Source organism: Boleophthalmus pectinirostris, unplaced genomic scaffold, assembly GCF_026225935.1.
Source record: "Boleophthalmus pectinirostris isolate CB_2022bp ecotype Guang Dong unplaced genomic scaffold, ASM2622593v1 HiC_scaffold_8, whole genome shotgun sequence".
NCBI classification, from domain to species: Eukaryota; Metazoa; Chordata; class Actinopteri; order Gobiiformes; family Gobiidae; genus Boleophthalmus; species Boleophthalmus pectinirostris.
The window spans coordinates 33,041,477-33,060,121 of record NW_026571515.1 but is presented as its reverse complement, the minus strand read 5'-3'; the positions used below and the strand labels follow the sequence as shown (position 1 = coordinate 33,060,121).

Genomic DNA, 18,645 nt, shown 5'->3' with positions numbered 1-18,645 from the left:
TTCTAGGTCTAAACTAGACATGCACCGAACCAGCTTATTCAGTCCCAAAACTTATACTTTATACTTTGAGTCAGTAATATAACACATACATAACACAGATGGGGCAGTTAAAGTCCATATTGTTAAAATGCAGAAATATGATGTTATATAGATGTTTGGGGGGTTTAGTTGCTAATATAAATGATCAGGTTCAACATTTATGAATTCTCTTTTTGGATATTTCATAGTATAATAACCTTTTCACAGAAAAACACTGCATAAATACAAGTTAAAATATTATGAGGCATTTTTCGCCAACAGAAGTCAGTAGTTTTAAGTGAGGTGTCTCCAGAGGTGGGTAGAGTAGCAAAATATTGTACTCAAGTAAGAATAAAAAAGTATTTGTGAAAATACTATGCAACAGTAAGAGTGCCTTAAAGAGTAACTGATGGAATGTAATTTTAAGTTAATGCAATATGAATAACAAAACTAAATCTGGTATTTTCAAAGAATAGACCCAAAATGGAAAAAAATTGCATTATATTTGAAGAAGCGATGCAGGAAACACGAATGTCCTTCAAATCATTTCATTTTGTCAACATAAAGCTTTTGTCACTTGTAGAGAGTCAATAAACATTACACAAGTAGGAGTACAAGGATGCTGCAAGAAAAGTACTCTGAAAAGTACAATTTCTTCAAAAAGTTACTCAAGTAAATGTAACAGAGTACTACCCATCTCTGTTTGATTAACCCTGAAGATTGAGTGCATTCCTGGTGTAAAAAGTTATGCAATAGTCTCAGGTTTCCCATCAGAAGAAGCCAATGTACCCATAACAAGCTTCACTGATGCATTTTAATGTTCAGAAAAATCAAAACAAGGTGAAATCCGGATCTGTCCTTGTCATTTCTGTTACAAATCTGTCAAAACAGAAGAAAACAGAATCACATAAGTAAGTAATAAATAAAGCAGTATAGTTCAATATTGGTCAATATAAAAAATGAATTAAACAATTATTCTTCATAGAGTCTCTGTCTAATTGTAGGCCTATCAAATTGATATTTTCTGTTCTGTTCTGCTCTTTTGAAAATATTACAGCTGTATTTACATTTTAGACACCACTTTTTCCCCTTCTGCAACTGCCATCAATATTCCCTGGTGGTGTGATGCCATTTTGTGTTTTTTCTTTAGTTTTCAGATAATCTTAAAACTTTTTTTTAACTGTGTTTGTTAATGTGTGCATTATGTCTCCATGGTACATACATGTAGAACACCCCCTGCACGATGTGACTGCAAAGTACTGTAAAGGGCAAAAGCATAGTTTCCTCACATAGGTTACTGCATTGGGGTCATCATTCACTTCTGGTCTAACAATGCAAACATGGTATCACTCATATCAGTAATGTTTCAGCACAGTATCTTACCTGGTCATTTCACTGTTCTTCATTGGGAAACGTTTAACTTGTGTCCACGGTTCTGCACTTTGGGCCTGAAGCCACCCATACTGCTGGTTATCAGTCACAGGCATCAGATACAACTCATTGGGAGCTGGGGAGAAGAAAAGCATGTTTTAAAATTGTGCATGCAGGTATGGTCAGTGGTTCAATAAGTTTTTTTCTCAATTTAGTCTTAGAGTATTTACACCTGCTTTAGTCATGAGTTTCCTAGTGTTTGTATGAAACATTTGAAGACTTTTGACAGTTCAAAAGAGAAGATATTTTGATTTTTTTCTACAAAGGAGAGTTTAGTCCTAATTTAGTCCTAGTTTAAATCTACTTTAGACCTGGTTTAGTCCTAGATTAGACCAGGTTTAGTCCTAGTTTAATCCAGTTTAGTGGTAGTTTATGCCTAGTCAAGTCCATGTTTAGAGCTGGTTTAGTCTTATTTAGTCCTGATTTATTTCTAGTTTCTAAGTAGTTTAGACCTTAAGCCAAGGCTGTTTATTTTGTTTTCTTATGTACTTTAAGTTAGTTCTAGTGTAGACCTGTTTTAGTCTTAGTTTAGCCTAACCTAAGTACTTACACCTGGGAGTTTTAACCTGTCTGATCATCTCCTGGTATCGCTCGTGGCTGCCTTTGTGGATCTCTGAACTGAAGGGAAGAGGTTTCTGGGGAATTGTTCCTTCTTCTGGGGTTGTAGGTGCACTGTGCTGCTGTCCTGGTGCCAAAGAACTATCTCTGGATTGCAAGGCTACATAAAGAAAACAGACATGCAATTAGTTAAAAAGCACTATCTATGGATTTGAGAATGATGGAAAATTAGGACCGTTACCATGGCTAATAACAATTTACAACAAAGTATTATATCTTTTGAATGGGAAAAACAAGAAGCTGAAGCCATGAATTGGAACTAGTTAATCATGAAGATGGATTAAAAGATTTTAACATAATCTTTAATTTCCAAAAATGTTAAGCAGTTTACAAGATTAATCCAATAACCTCTTTTTATATTATATTAAAATGTGTTATTTGTATTAATTTATTGCATTAAATTCTTAAAGTTACTGAAGCTACAAGTTTGTTTATCAGTGCATCTGGCCAAAAAATACAATAAAATAAAATAAAATAAATCCTTGCTAATTATTGAATCTAGTTTAACCCATAAAATAACCTAATAATAATAACCTAGAACATTTTTGGAAACAAGACAAATGTAGCCTGTATGAGAAATTTCATTTGGTTTAGCTAGCTAACTGCTCCACTGTTTGCATGCTAACAGCTGATTAGCATCCACACTCATTCACACGTGCTCTTCTTCTTACCCCAAAATCGAGATGGTCCACTGGGTTTTACTATCAGTTTATCCCCAGTAGGGTTTTGGTACCCCAGATGAGTCAAGCCAAAGAAAGCCATGTGTAGGTGAAGGGTTTGGTCTGCAAAATACAACAAAGTAAAAACTGCTAGCTTTACTTATTTGAGACATCTGAGTTTAGTTTGGATGTTACCATAGCAACAAGCTCCTCCCACAGCTCAGAGACGTGTAGCGTAAGAACCAGATGTTTTACTCGAATAATGTTTTTTGTTTCTGTTTATTACAATATTTTAATAGCCTTAAACTTTTTTTTTTTTTTTTTGCTTTAGATCAACATAATTCAAGACAATGTTTCAGTGTAGCTTATTGGATATACCTGAAAAGTGTCTTCTGTACAGCATTACAGATGTAAACAACAATTTAGCCTCTTCTCGTTCTGGCTGATTAACTGGCAAACCCCAAGTGGATATCACCATAGCTTATTGAACATGTTTGTCCTGATGCCATTTAGACTCTGCTTAATTGTGTGTTTATGAAAGAAGTGGAATGGGTACATTTCTGCCCCTCATTTGTGTGAGTGCAGACTGTTACATCCTCCTTGTTGTGCTTATTGTGGTGCACTCTTTGCCAAACAATGAAGCCTCTGTCATTTGCACCAACAGTTACAACACTGTGTTACAGTAGCATTTCCTCTTTCCTCATTCTCCCCAGTTGGGCTTGACATTGTGACAAGCAGACCTAAGACTTAGGATTAGACTTAGTAGTATTTATATTGCAATACAATAACAAAGAGAAAAGAGAAGAAAAATGGTAATTAAATAAAATTAAATAAGAATTAAAGCAACAGAAATCTAAAAAGCAAAAGATCATGTACAACAGTAAATAATGGCCCACTAAGAGGTGCACGTTAAGGAGATAAAGTGCAAAAATATACAGGGACAAAAAATAGAAAGTTAAAATATTTTACGACATTGATCTGTGCTTCATATTTATAAAGTTAATGCCTGAATTACAGACAGTGCTTAAACTAATCAATGTTAACTCTCCACTCCTTGACAGAGCAAACAAATAGGCATAGGTGTGGTTAAAGTGAGAAATATATGGGATTTAAAATTTAACAATAGTATTTTTATATGAAAAACAGGTTAATGCAGATCGCAAACAGCCTCCTTTTCAACATGATTACTCAATCAAATTCACTTTATGAGCTTTTTGGCTTATAATGTTAAAAAGCGTGAGCAATGTACATTTTCTGGTGGAGGATCTGCCACCTGTCTATATGGAAATGTTATTACTTTCCACACAATGTCCCACAATAAGGCAGTAAGCTGATTCATCTTGCATAACCTATTATTTCTGAGAGAATACCTTGAAACACATCACTTTTCCACAGATCTGAACTTGGCCTGGCCATCACTTGCTTGTCTCCAATGGATGAGATGAGCTAAATACAATACTGTGGAACATTTCAGTGGACCCTTCACCAGGTTAGCCACAGGCTGCTACATAGTGCTCCTTGGCTACACAATAAAGTATTTTGCTATATTAAGTGGAACATGTCTTCTCTTTATAAATAAATCTATAGCTGGGTTTCCACTTCCAACTTTAGGCAATATTTTGGGGACTTTTCACACTCAAAGGACGGCCCAAATTTTCATCATTCTGAAACCATTAGATAGCATGAAAATATAACCTCGGAGAAATAAAACCAGCATTAAAAACATAAAAAATGATTTGGTGTGAAATATTTTTATTCCCGTTTCTGTAGCCTGTTTTCTCTTCTTTTTATCTCATTATTAAATTAACCCGAGAGGGCGGTCCAGTTTGCAGAGACGTCGCGCCCTCGAGTCGGTTTGCGTAGTTGCGTCACTTGGTCGACAGTGATGGGAAGTCGAGCGAGCGCTGGTGAGTTTCTACAAACCAATAAAAACTCTCAAATCTACCTACAACAGGGAAGTAGGCTGCACCCTGCTCGACACAGCACATTTATACACCCATGGCATCACTAGCTTGGACTAATTCTCCCCCGGTCGTGTAAAAATTTGCCTTACATTCCAGTTTTTCTTCGTTTTGCTAAATACGTGAGTAGCGTGAATTGTTTTTATTTTAGCATGTGGCTAGTTGGATGCTATCGCCACGGGATTAGCTGACACTTTCAAGTTTCTGTCATGTTGTGAAACTGACTGCATGCTGGGCTAATATTGTAATCCTATGTCGTATTTAATCCTTATTTACTGTCAGCAAAATCGTGGGCATTTGTATATATATATATATATTATTGCTAAAATTACAGCTGGCAGAGTTTATTTTCCACAGTTTTCTACAGCAGTATCATTGTGTTATGTTGATGTTTGGGTGTAAGGATGCAGCTATCTTAGTTGCCTCTAGCTTTATTCTTGTGTGGCTTAGAGTTAGCCAACTAAATACGGGATTGGACTAATGTCATTATCGTTTCTTGAGGCTGACTATTTCTGGCTCCAGTGGTGGCTGGACTGTAGTAGTGGGAGGACTTGCACAAGCGAGTTACTCAAGTATTTCTAGGCTATACGACTATTATTGGACATATTTTCATGACAGCATCACTTATCGGAACTGTAAACATTTAAAAGTGCTGGATACTTCCTGTTTGGGTTTAGGACAAATTAAAACCACACAAGAAATTTCAGAAGGTATTTAGCTCATTTCCATTTCCTTGATAAGCCTGCTTTGTTCTGTGTGAATATGCTATGACTTGCATGGATGTTCCACAGTATGGCATTAAATTAGTCTGTCTCTATAGAAACACCAAGCTGAAGGTAGATATGCGGAGTGGCATTAAAAATGCATTTAAATGAATGCAGGATAAATGTATTGCCATACTGTGAAACATCCAAGCCAAAGTAATAACATCTTCATGGAGATGAGTGGCAGACCAACACTCATCATCATATTTATTATAACAAGCGGATTTGGGCACTTAAAGATATTATTGAATACATTTTTTTTGTCCAGAATCCCCAAACAGACCGACAGAGACGATGAGTGGTAGCCTCCCTCTTTCCCGCTCGGAGGTGTTTGGGGAGCTAAGGAAAGAGCTCCACGATGACAAGGAATTCCACCAGTCTGATGTGCACATCTTCATCATCATGGGAGCCTCTGTGAGTGTACACAGCTTGTTATTAATCAGGGATAATGATGAATGAATGTTTTGGCCCAGCACTAAATAAAAATGATTCTCTCAGTCAACATGGGAAAAAAAGCGTTTTACATTAACCTTTTTAAAATCTGTTAAAAATAAATTTTTATAAAAATGAATCCATTGAAAATAAACAGCTCTAACACATAAACTGTTACAATTTATTTAGTTTAGTTGAAGTTGAAGTAGTTATTTAAACCTCCACAGCATTAGTTGCTGCTATAAATATTGCATGTAACAGATTCACATGATACATATTGAGCCCAAAAGTATTGTTCACCTCTCATTTATTTAACAATACCATAGTAGCCTCAATATAACTATTATCATACCATAGAATTAATACAGAGATAAAATTGGCTAGTATTGTCAAATTGTCCCAAACTCTAATTATTTTCTAATGTTGTAGTATCCTATGGGAAAACACAGAATTGCACGTTATGTGAGTAGGAAATGGTCTAACTGGTTTTACTTCCTCTTCTGCTCTGTTTGCTCCAATCACAAAATAAGGCCTGTCTTTCTTAATCATGGTTTAGGTTACAAATCATGATTAAGGAAGCTAGAAAAAAGTTACATAAACAAAGGACTGTTATCTATTGCAAATGTTATTGCAGTCTCGTTTAGCTTGTGTTGATCAGGCGGTGCTTGTTGTTGAGAATTCTGCAGTGTCACTGACAATCAGCACTTTCTTTTCAGTGGAGGCTTTGCTTTGAGCAGTGAATGACTCACACTGAGTGTTAGATTTGGGTTTTGTGGTTTACCTTGTGGCACAGTCAGAAGTTAATGCCTTTTAAAACACATTGCATTATACACAGTGATGAAAGTGCATGAGGAATTCCATTAGTATTGGAAAAGATACGTTTCATGACACCTTGCACTGTAATGTATGGGAATTTATAGAGCAGAGTATAGGCTGTCTTTAGTAGAGCTGTCATGATTTCAAACTTGATAATGATACTAAGAAGCGGGCTTGATATGGATTTTGATAGAGTGATAAAGAAATATATAATTTTTATTTTAGACAAGAGAATAGTGACAGTAGTTTCTTTAAAGGTGCAATATTAAACTTTTCTGGTGTCTGGTGAGATATTGCTTTTTCTGGAACGTTCCACATGTGAAATTTTATTTTCATGGAAACAAGCACGTGATGCCACCCGACCAAGTTACAAATCAAATCTGTGGAGTGGTGATCCCCATTAGAATACTTTCTAAAATATATTTATTATATACTAATTTGTTTTTCAATATCAGTACCTGTGGAAAATAGTATTTAGTTTTTTGATATTAGTTTACCAGTTTTATCTTTTGACAGAAAACTTTATAGAAACGCTGTTCACAAGTTTTTGTCTTATCTGTCACTGCCACCTTTGTTTTGCTTCACAGCAGGTGGCAATGACCTCTGGGACTAGACTAGTATTTGTGTGTTTTGAGATATGATTCTTTCATTGCTCTTGGCAAACACTCAGATTTCAGTTACATTATTTATTCTATTTGATTTGATTTTGTGACACATTGTATTTCAAAAACTGCCTTGTAACTCTGTGTTTGCACTTCAGGGAGATTTGGCGAAGAAGAAAATTTACCCAACGCTCTGGTGAGAGTCTTGATACCTGAAAAATTTAACTGACTTTCTATTTGAGCTTCATAATAAATGTATTCTCTTTTCAAACTTGCTTTTAGGTGGCTCTTCAGAGATGGTCTACTGCCAGAGCAGACATACTTTGTAGGTTTTGCTCGCTCTCAGTTGACAATTGATGCCATCAGAACAGCCTCTATGCCCTATCTGAAGGTAAGAGTTAACACATTTTTTTCGTTTTTAATTGAAAAGTTCTGTTAAATAGAGGTGTGAGATATATGAACAAATTGATTGTATTGCCTTTTTTTTGTAAATAATATAAAATGTAAATAAAGTTGTGAAAAAACAGTCAATAAGGCTGCAAAAATAGATGCTCAAAATTAAAGTTGTGTCTTACAAAAATTGATTTAGTGGTTGATAAAGTGAGGTAATTTTACTGTATATTTCTTTTTGTTATTTTTAAAATTATTTATTTATTTATTTTTTATTAGGTCTTTTGCAGCATTTTTTTTATTCGTAAGTTTAACTGTAAAATGTTAATGTTGAGCATATCTTCAAACAAACATCCAAATATTATTATCAGTATTTGCTATAATCTGCCCACTTCTTACCATGTAACTATCTCCAGGCATGTTTTAACACATATTTGATAGATTGCCATGATATTCTTTGACTTGCACCATCAAGATAATTCAATAGAATCATTTAGATATTAATTTTCATTAATATCGTATAACTTTTGTATGAAATATTCACTGCTTGCAAATGCGTCCCTGTGCTTTCTTAGGCTACAGACTCTGAGGCAGAGAGGTTAGACACGTTTTTTAAAAGGAACACTTACATTAGTGGGAAATACGATGATGAAAGTTCCTTCTCCACTCTGAACACACACCTCCTGTCTCTGCCCGGAGGAGCTGAGGCTAATCGTTTGTTCTACTTGGCTCTGCCCCCCTCTGTGTACCATGATGTCTCCAGGAACATCAAGCACCAGTGTATGAGCACCAAGTAAGTATTTACAGCAGTGTATGTCAGACATTAAAGGGGCTGTAACTTATTTTTTCATGTAATAAAGTAAATTGTTTCTTGGCCCAGTACAGATATATTGTAAAAATCTTCTCTTAGTGTCTGCATTTAATTATAAATAGTTTTTATATATTCTGTGAACCAGAAAGTAATGCTGGTTTTATGTTAGCAATCTGGTTAATGTTATCATTACTGTGACATCAAAAATATGTTCTGGCCTCTGAAACTTGTGAATAGCACTAATAAACACCATAGTGAATAATTAGGATGCTTGGACTAGTTTAAGCAAATGAGGAAGAACTCTGGCCACTGCAAACAGTTTAAGATAAACTAGTTCTGTTTTTCACCTTTTTAAGACAGTAAAAATTGGGCACAGTGCCATTAAGCAAAGTACCTAACAATAATAATATGGCAGCAGCTAATTTGGTGGCTGACTGGAAATTCAAATATATTATGTAATTGTCTGTAGTTTGAATTGGTGGCTTTCCTGTTTCATGCCCCTCGTTGAATATGAGGAACTTTGACAAGGAATATCCAAAATGAAAATCCACATATTGAACCTGATGATCTCTATAAGTAAGTAGGCCTTGTCACCATGGATGGGTGTATGATATTAGTAAAGAATTATGGTATATTCAGCAGCTTTTAACAATAGTGCTTGAATTTTTACCCTTTCTCCATTAAAAATGATATGTTCATAATTCCATATTTGTGTGTGCTCAGAGGCTGGAACAGGATCATCGTAGAGAAGCCGTTTGGACGTGACCTGCAGAGTTCAGAGGAGCTGTCCACTCACCTATCGTCCCTGTTCACAGAGGAGCAAATCTATCGCATAGACCACTATCTAGGCAAAGAAATGGTGCAAAACCTCATGGTGCTTAGGTGAGAGACTCTGTTTCATGTTACTAGGTTCTTTTTTCAGACCAAGGGTTTGTTTTCATACCTGACAGTTTCCTAATAGAACATAATAACATAAACCCCATGAACCCCATTGGACTCTGCTTCGTTTAGTAGGGTTAAAGATTCATCTGTATGAGAGTTTTATAGCAAAGGTAATTGAATTACAAAATGTTATTGTTTTATTTTTGGTTTAAAAAATGAGAACAAAGTAGGCCTATTTAAAGATGCACTATGTCACTTGTGTTGGAGGCTCCATTGCCTGCCTGTGTTTTTGTAGATGTTATTGTTTTGCCTGGAATGTTGTTCAGTGTGGCATTACATTTATCAATCTCTTTGGAGACAAGCAGGTGATGCAACAGGAATGAGTTACATGTCACATCTGTGGAGAGACAGCCTTGCTTACAATAAGACTGCATATTTGCAATGAATTTTATATAGCAATCAAAACACCCGTATATGGATCATGGATGGTTTAAACATTCCAAATAATAATATTGTCACCATGCACAAGAGGGTGATGGACTACTAATTAGAAAAGTTACATTATACACCTTTTAAAAATAAACTAATGTACATTTCCAAAGCACAGAAAAGTATAATCGGGTTATAGTGTCATAAATGTCATTGTTAAATGAGGTATGACAGAAGTATACAGAAGTAAGCACTCTTTATTTTACCTAATGAATTTTTTTGACCGTCCTCTGACAACGCACCACAGCATCTCACCTGTTTTGTTTTCTTAGTTACACCTTGCTTTTTCCTTAAACAAAAAAACTGAAATACCATTTGTGCTGCTGACACACACAGCTGTTGCTCGAAGGCTGAGCTCTGATCATGTGACTCTGGGGACATTTACATGAAACTAGAATAACTAGAATAATCAGATAACCTAATAACGTAGTGTTCTCATTTGTCAATTAATCAGTTGGATCTTTTCAGAATAACTGTTGAATTTGGAAGTCAAAGTACAATGAACTCTAACTCTTTCAGTGTTAAAGGGCCCGTATTACACTATTTTTGGATTACACTCTGTTTCACCTTGTAATGTCATATGGTAATACAGCAAGTGCTCCAGTTTGTTTTTAAACTCCATACACTGTCACCAGAATCATTTGGATAATTTCAGCCCTGGAATTATTCTCTATAGAAAAAAAGATAAAAGGTAGCTTTTAACTATGAAACAAAACACAACTCTGGTTATGTTTATGATGAGGTAACACGAACATTCTTCTTTCATTTTTTATCTTTGTCACATTTACCCATTTTGCATGATTATTCCTGTCCAAACCTGCAGATATGAACAATCCGCTTACTCACATGAGTTGTACCTGTTGACATAACTCCAGAAATCAGATCATGAGTCTATTTTTGGTGGTCATGCAAACATTGCCTCTGTTTGCAGGTTTGGTAATCGTATCTTCGGCCCCATCTGGAACCGGGACAGTATCGCTTGTGTGGTCCTCACCTTTAAAGAGCCCTTTGGTACACAAGGCCGTGGAGGGTACTTTGATGATTTTGGCATCATTAGGTGAGAGTGAAGCATTTAATTCAATTTCTTTTGTTATTAATAAAAGGGTTTGTCCATCCATTTTCTAAAAATAAATTGGCATCAAAAACTATACTCATTGCTTCTTGTCTTGTTGTTAAAATAAAATAATCAAAACCCAAATAATAATTCACATTAAAACAAAATGAATTAATTTAACACATTTCACAGCTGGAGTCAAGAGTTGTTCAAATTCATCATCATCATATCTTTGCCACCATAGTTCTGTAGAAAACGGTGAAGTTGGTGTGGTAATTTCCAGATTACGGAAACGTAATATGAATTTACAAAATTACATCAATATGTGTTTCACCAGTCATAACCAGTTCCATTCAGTTGAGTCCAGGCTCTGTTTTTGTTTAAACACCTGCTCTTTTGTGGTGCTCAGGGATGTGATGCAGAACCATTTACTCCAGATGCTCTGTCTGGTTGCAATGGAGAAGCCTGCCTCCACCAGCTCTGATGATGTTAGGGACGAGAAGGTCTGTTCTGAATTAATATTCTTACTGTATGAGTCTGTGTATTTTTTGTGTTTTGCTGTGTTCAGTTTCTAACTATAATTATAATTGCACGAGGTCTTGTCCCATTCCCAGTAAAGAATTGTTATCTCCATTGGGTCTTATCCTATTTACCTTACTGTATAGGCTGACCTGTCATTTGGACTTCTACAGATCTGCTCTGAAATGCATGGGATGGTTATGTTCGTTTAGCAGTAATTATTTTGGTGTTCTCTCAGATTTAAGTCCAGCCTTTATTTCTTACCCTTCCTATGTTGCAGGTGAAAGTGCTGAAGTCCATAGCCCCATTGAGCATGTCAGACGTGGTGCTGGGTCAGTACGTGGGCGACCCGGAGGGAGAGGGAGACGCTAAACTCGGTTACCTTGACGACCCCACTGTTCCCAAAGGATCCACTCAGGCCACTTTTGCTACAGCTGTACTCTATGTGCATAATGAGCGCTGGGATGGTAAATGCTCACTACATTCATTTCAAAGTTTAACAAAAAAGGAGATAAGATGCTATTGCTAAATTTCCTTTTTTGTGATTTTAAATGCCCAATATTATGCAAAATTCACTCTTGTGAGTGTTAAGCCAAGTTAGAATAATAGTACCTCATCAGAAACATGCCTAGAGTTATGTTTTGTTTCATCACATTTTTGAGTAACCCTTTACTATTAGTCAGTCTACATTTCCAAAGCTCTGAATGCTCTGTTCCACCTTGTGATGTTATTAAGCAGTAGTTCAAGTTAATAGCTGCCTTTACCTTTTTTTAAGTAGAGAATGGCAATTCCAGATCTGAAATCATCCAAATTATTGTAATGAAGGTGTATGATGTTTAAAAACACAGTAGAGCACTTTCTGTATTACCACATGACATCACACGGTAGAACATGTGTGAATGAAATAAAACACAACTCTGAGTATGATAATGATGAAGAAACAATATTATAACATAGATCAGAAAATAGTGTAATATGCAGTGTTGGGAGTAATGCGTTATAAAAGTAATGAATTACAGTAATGCATTGCTTTTTGCTGTAACGCAGTAATGTAAGGCATTACAGGGGAAAAAATAGTAATATTTTACTTGGTACAAATGTGAGTAACGTGTGTTACAATGCTTTTTTTAACCTGGATTGAAGTGGTGGGTTTTTCTTCATACAAATTTGCTAACATAACCGCGATATCAGCAGGGATGAGACGCGGCCGCGTACATCTTCAGGTAACCGCGGGCGAAAGGACCAACACCGAACTCTACGCTGTTTAGACCTGGGTCAGTTCTGGTTTAGACCTGGTTTACAATCGTCCCTTGCTCTGTTGCGGTTCACTTTTCGTGGTCTCGCTGTTTCCCAGATTTTCTTTAGTGCTATATTGCATGCCTTTCGTTTTTACAGTGTATGAATGCGTATTGCTTTCCTACCGCTGCATCCTGACTGGCTAAGGGACTACTGTCTCCTGTACAGTACAGTACAGAATGTGTTCAGCTGCCAAATTTTAAAAAAATTTCAGTCTCTAGCAGTGTGATTCTGAAGTGCTATATATTTGCAAGTTTTCTCCCCGGCAAAGCCCACAACGTTGACGAAACGTTCTGCACTGACAAAGGCTCCTGCGGTCGCACCCAAAAGACAGAGGAAAACCATCGCACAAAAAGTTGAACTTCTGGACACGCTGAAGAAGGTAGAAGTTATGCGCTGTAGCAGTCCTGCACTGGGTCGGGTACCCGCACATAGTTGCTGAAATCAGGAATGCGAGCCCGCGGAGCATGGTGTCCATAAAGCGCGATCGGGCGACAGCCGCTCTTACCTCCGTGAGGTGCAGAGCAGAGCTGGTCCGTTCTCCTGCGGTCACCTTCGAGCCCGTCCCGACAGTGAGTCCTGTTTAGTTTTGGTTTAGTTCTGGTTTAGTCCTGTTTTAGTCCTAGTTCAATCCTGGTTTAGTCCTCCTCTTAAGTCCTAGAATCAGTCCGAGGTTAATCCTGTTATAGTCCTGGTTCAGTCCTGGTTCAGCTCTGATTTAGTCCTGGTGCAGTCCTGGTTCAGTTCATTTATGACGCAAAAGTTCAGCATCTTTGCAGTTATTTTGGTGAGAGTAACTTAAAGTAATGCAGTAGTAATGTAATGCCTTACATTTTAAATGCAGTGATTTTGTAATGTAACGAATTACTTTGAAATGACAATAATAAGTAATAAATAACGCATTACAGTTTTAAAGTAACTTGCCCAGCAGTGTTAACATGTGCCCTTTAAATATATGACGTGTTGTTCAGTATTTTAGCATTCTAGCATTTTTTAAAGTTTGAACATGCTACTTTCACTAACAGAAGGTTATGAGAAATCATCTATATACATAGGGCTGAGAAATAAATCCATTTTAATAACAGTTGCTTTATTAGTCCAATCAGTTTCAAAGATTATCAGGAAACTCATTCTGACAGTTAATAAGTAATAAGTGTGATTTCAATGACCCATTTTTTTATATGATCAAACAGCCTTACATGGAAATTATTAAGAGTTATAAAACATTTACAGTTACTCATAAAAATGTGTCTGGAACTAAAATCTACAATAACAGCTATTATGCCCCCTTTAAACTGCTGAATCACAATATTTCTATAGGTCCCATATTACAGTTTATACTCTAATGTGTTATAATGTTATTTCCTCATCCAAAAATATACCTGGAGTTGTATTTTATTCCATTCACACATTTAAGACACAAATCCTACATATTTAGGCTGAGTTCTTCTCTTAAACAGAAAACAATGCCTTGTGGTAATACAGGAAGTGCTCTGCTGTATTATTTTTTAACTCCATGCATCTTCCTTAGAATCATTTGGGTAATTTCTGCCCTGGAATTACCAATCTACTGAACAAATGATTAAAAGGTAGCTATTAGTTTGAAAACCACTGTTTCATGAGACTGTAAGATGGAACAGTGCATTCTGAACCTTGGAGATGTAAATTAACTAATAATAAAGGGTTACTGAAATATGTGTGAATGAAACAAAACACAACTCCAGGTATATTTCTGATGAGGCAACTACATTCTAACATGGGTAAAAGCTTGCCAATCTTCAGCCAAAGAGTTTAAATAGGCTAAAACAAAACATATGCAGCTACTAAGTGCGCAATAATGAGATTTATTAGCATTAATGTAAGAACTGTGATAATGTTTATGTGCCTTATTTCCTACACCTCTGATCCTGTATTGTGTATACCAGGGGTCCCGTTCATCCTGCGCTGTGGGAAGGCTTTGAATGAGAGGAAAGCGGAGGTCCGGCTGCAGTTCACTGATGTTCCTGGGGATATTTTTGATAATCAGTGCCACAGAAACGAGCTGGTGGTCCGTGTGCAGCCCAACGAGGCTGTCTATGCCAAAATGATGAGCAAGAAACCCGGGGTTTACTTCCACCCCGAGGAGACTGAGCTTGACCTGACGTACAAGAGCAGATACAAGGTGAAGAAAGATTGGAACATGTGACCTAATGCAAAGAATACTCAAGTAATAGATGGAAATAGTATGGCAAAGAATAAATGCATATTACAGTAGGGCAGTTGGCTTTAAAGTACATATGACAGGTTAGACTACTAATTTCTCTAAAACATGGTTCACATCATTATATTTAAGATTTTTCTATTTTCATCATGTTAAAAATGTTACTTCCTGATTGGGCTCACAGCAGATAAGACATATGTAGAAGTATTTTCTATAGCAACCATAATGTTAACGTTAATGTCTAGATTACACAGTAGTTCTTATATGACACATAAAAATTAATTACAACATCTTTATTTTGTTAAATGAAAGTTTGAAAAATATGTTCCTTGTACATAAATTGTACCTGCATTTTGGATCGAATTGATGTCAGCTGACGACATAGAGGTATTTAGTTTTAATCTGTCAAATGGAATTTTAATTGACCTGCTGATTTTTTTTACCTCGGTGAAGTCCATCCAGAACATATTTAGTTCACTACAGCACTGTATTAAAGATCTGTTTCCATATTACAACTAAAAAGTTATTCTGTATGGTAATTGACTGTGTCATTAGTTAGAACATATCATATTACTATCTTCATTCTGGGTCAGGAAGATTAAATATATTAAAGTAAAAAAATGTAGAATGACAGATCCTATTTCAAGGTCCCGTTTTGGCCACTTTTTAGGCCCGAGCACCAGAGGCTGGCGAAGGGCCTATTAGTATCGCAAAGTGATACTCCTAGTATTAATTTTTTTTCAATTTTTTGCTCATTTTGGGATTATTTTTAAGAGTCTGTGGCTCTGTATTATCCAAGACTAACTCTTTCTTGTTTTACTTTTTAGGATGTGAAACTTCCAGATGCTTATGAACGCCTCATTCTTGATGTTTTCTGTGGAAGTCAGATGCACTTTGTGAGAAGGTCTGTCACAGATTTTTTATTTGTTTTATTGTGGCTAAAGCCTGAGGACAAGTAATGTTTCTATATTTTATTGTGAATAACTTTTATTTGGGTAATATGCTGTTTATTCATAGTACTTTTAAAGCCAATTTTTGCATATCCTACCTACCTTTGCTTAAAAGTATTAGTGAAAAATACTATACTAGACTAGTTTCTCCCACTAGATGGCACTAACACGATGTCTTTGTTGCTCTTTAGTGATGAATTAAGGGAAGCATGGAGGATTTTCACACCTCTTCTCCATCATGTTGAAAAAGAGAAGCCCAAACCTATTCCCTACAAATATGGAAGGTACAGAACACCTATTGCAATATTAAAAGACCTGTATCTGATTTTTTTCCCCCATGCATTTGAGCATTTGTCTTGCTCCAATACAGACATGTTGTAGATGCTTTAACTGAATTTGTAAGTAAAATGCACAAATTGATTGATTCCTCCCCCCTTTGTTTCTGCAGCCGAGGACCAGCAGAAGCAGACGAGCTGTCAAAAAGAGTTGGTTTTCGTTATGAAGGCACTTACAAATGGGTGAACCCACACAAGCTGTAGTGAAGAGACAGGAGTAGAATTAGCATTGTAGGACATGAGCAGTGGTTTTATCTGCTGTACCATGTCCCTTTACTGAAGTGTCTTTTTGAGGCGTTTCAACTGCCCCATCACAGAACAGAACTGAAATTTCTGTTTAGGATTTAGGAGTATTTCAAAGTATTTCATTATTTTTGGGATAGTTAATACTCAAACATTTGTGATATCAAATGTCAGTATAAGATTTACTTTTGTTATTTTTATACCACTTCCACCGAGCTTTACAAGAACATTCATTCAGATAGACCAAAATGAGAAGGATCAAAAAGTACAATGTTTTAGGAACAAACATGGACAAATTTTGTACCAAAGATGGTAACCACATACAATATAGGGGACTGGAAATCTATAAGGACATAAGTGACTTTACACAAGAGGCAAAAAAGCTCATAATTTGCATTTGTCATACACAAATTGGTCCTAAACGTTCAGTTATTTACAAACATACGTATCGAAGTCACACAAAAGTAATAATTGGCATCATTTTGAGTAATTACTGATTTATTTAAATGACTGTATGTAAAATAAAATAATCCCTTTCTCATTATAGTTCAAAACCTCAATTTTACAAACATTTGAACAGTCCCGTGTTTTAGTTGTTGGTAATAGATTGTGTTCGCTTTCTAGAATTTGATGGAGGACAGAGACCTGTATAACTCTATGGGAGATTCACTGTTTTTTTAAGAAAAATACATATTTACGATCCACAAATGTCATATGCCATATTACTCTTTTGTCTTAAAGTTCTTTTAACTGACAACAGTCAAACAAACAACAGCAAAGTGTAGCATAATGGCATCACTTCTGAAGCTGTAGTGAAAAAATAACAATTTCAGTTTGTTTTATTTATACTGGTTTATATATACAAAGACATTTATCTTTGTGCCTGTTTTAGTTTCGTGTGAAAAGGCCAAGTAAGTCAACCAATAAATCAGGACAATACATTTGTATATTGTATTTAGACAGTTAAAAGGCAAACTCTACCACAGAGATTTGACCTGTCCTCCAACTTCGTTTTAAATAGTGGTATTCTAGAATGTTGTGAACGTAATCTATTTGTAATGCTATTGATACTTTGCAGTGACATCGCACTGGGGGTGTTCTACGTGTATTTCTTTTGGCGGAATGTTCAGCAGTTACTGTGGTGACACAATGCACACATTAGCAACCAGACAAAAAACTTCTGATAGTTTGAAAACTGAAGAAAAAATACAAAATTGATTTTCAACCAAAAGAGTGAGTGTGACTAACTGAAAAACTGTTGACTATTTCTAGTTTATGACTATAATTTAATGTGTGAGAGATTTTTTTTGTAAGCGCACAAAACATCTCAGCTGTTGCAGTTCCAACCTAGTCAGTTCTTTCAGGTCAGATTGTGTTAGACTTAATCTGATCTTTATTTCAACTTGAGTAACAGAACTTCAGACAGAGTAGTGCTTTCAGTTAGCTTCACACCCTCAGGGAATGTTGATGATATCAGCTGCAAAGTATACAGTGCAGAAAGCCAACATTGTTTTCACAAATTGGTCCGCTTATCCCTTTAGATTTACTGAACAAAATTGAACAATTTCTGTGATAGCACTGTGCTTTAGCTGCATTAATTACTGCACAATACATATCATATTTTAGCTTTGTTTCTTATGATTGGACCAAGCTTACATTGCCTTTAAGCATTAATAAGGTGGAATAAGGTGTGTGGTTTTAAGGGGTGGGGCAGCTAGTTTCTTTTAAGCTTTCAAACTACTGTAGTCTTAAATATGAGAGTAGCTTTCTATATTATGGTCTCAGTATCCATTCCATTGTATGTTTACATTTGTTCAAATCTAGACCACTTTTATTCCATTTATACAGCGACAACCGTTTGTAATGACGTTCTGAATGCTGTTATCATAATGTCTTACATGAAAAACATTTCCACAACTTGTAATAAACAAAGCTCTACCTTTGTGTGTTTTCTGAATGTATCTGGAAAAAGGGAATTCATGAAAGACAATACAATTTAGAATTAGTGTGTATAAAAGCAAAGCTCTGCTGCCACCAAACAATGGGACAAAACCTAAGGCTTAAAGGTACACTAGGGCACTTTTCTGGTGAAAGATTCACTCCAGTTGCTTATCTCCATGGAAAAGCTATTGCTTTTCCTGCAGTGTTTGACAGTATAGCATTACACGTGTCCAT

At 36.0% G+C, this 18,645-nt stretch overlaps 2 protein-coding genes across 4 annotated transcripts; one reads left to right on the top strand and one right to left on the bottom strand.

The window, feature by feature from the left end:
- Positions 1-550: 550 nt before the first annotated feature.
- LOC129412433 (testis-expressed protein 49-like) lies at positions 551-3,146 on the bottom strand. Its single transcript, XM_055166362.1, has 5 exons — positions 3,105-3,146; positions 2,739-2,849; positions 2,000-2,167; positions 1,402-1,525; positions 551-897 (listed from the first exon to the last, which is right to left on the bottom strand). The coding sequence occupies exons 1-5, from the start codon at positions 3,127-3,129 to the stop codon at positions 849-851; spliced, it is 477 nt and encodes a 158-aa protein (XP_055022337.1). The 5' UTR covers positions 3,130-3,146; the 3' UTR covers positions 551-848.
- A 1,503-nt stretch (positions 3,147-4,649) lies between these two features.
- Positions 4,650-18,412, top strand: LOC110164762 (glucose-6-phosphate 1-dehydrogenase). 3 transcript variants are annotated; one of them, XM_020929878.2, is made up of 13 exons: positions 4,650-4,809; positions 5,720-5,865; positions 7,460-7,497; positions 7,584-7,692; positions 8,267-8,484; positions 9,226-9,384; positions 10,805-10,930; positions 11,337-11,430; positions 11,727-11,913; positions 14,668-14,903; positions 15,770-15,846; positions 16,084-16,176; positions 16,341-18,412. In XM_020929878.2, exons 2-13 carry the CDS (start codon positions 5,746-5,748, stop codon positions 16,429-16,431), a joined length of 1,548 nt encoding a protein of 515 aa, XP_020785537.1. In that variant the 5' UTR covers positions 4,650-4,809; positions 5,720-5,745; the 3' UTR covers positions 16,432-18,412. The 3 variants fall into 3 exon arrangements, with proteins under 3 accessions (XP_020785537.1, XP_055022421.1, XP_055022420.1); XM_055166446.1 differs by lacking the exon at positions 4,650-4,809 and adding an exon at positions 5,261-5,397; XM_055166445.1 differs by lacking the exons at positions 4,650-4,809; positions 5,720-5,865 and adding an exon at positions 6,304-6,345.
- The last annotated feature ends 233 nt before the right edge of the window (positions 18,413-18,645 follow it).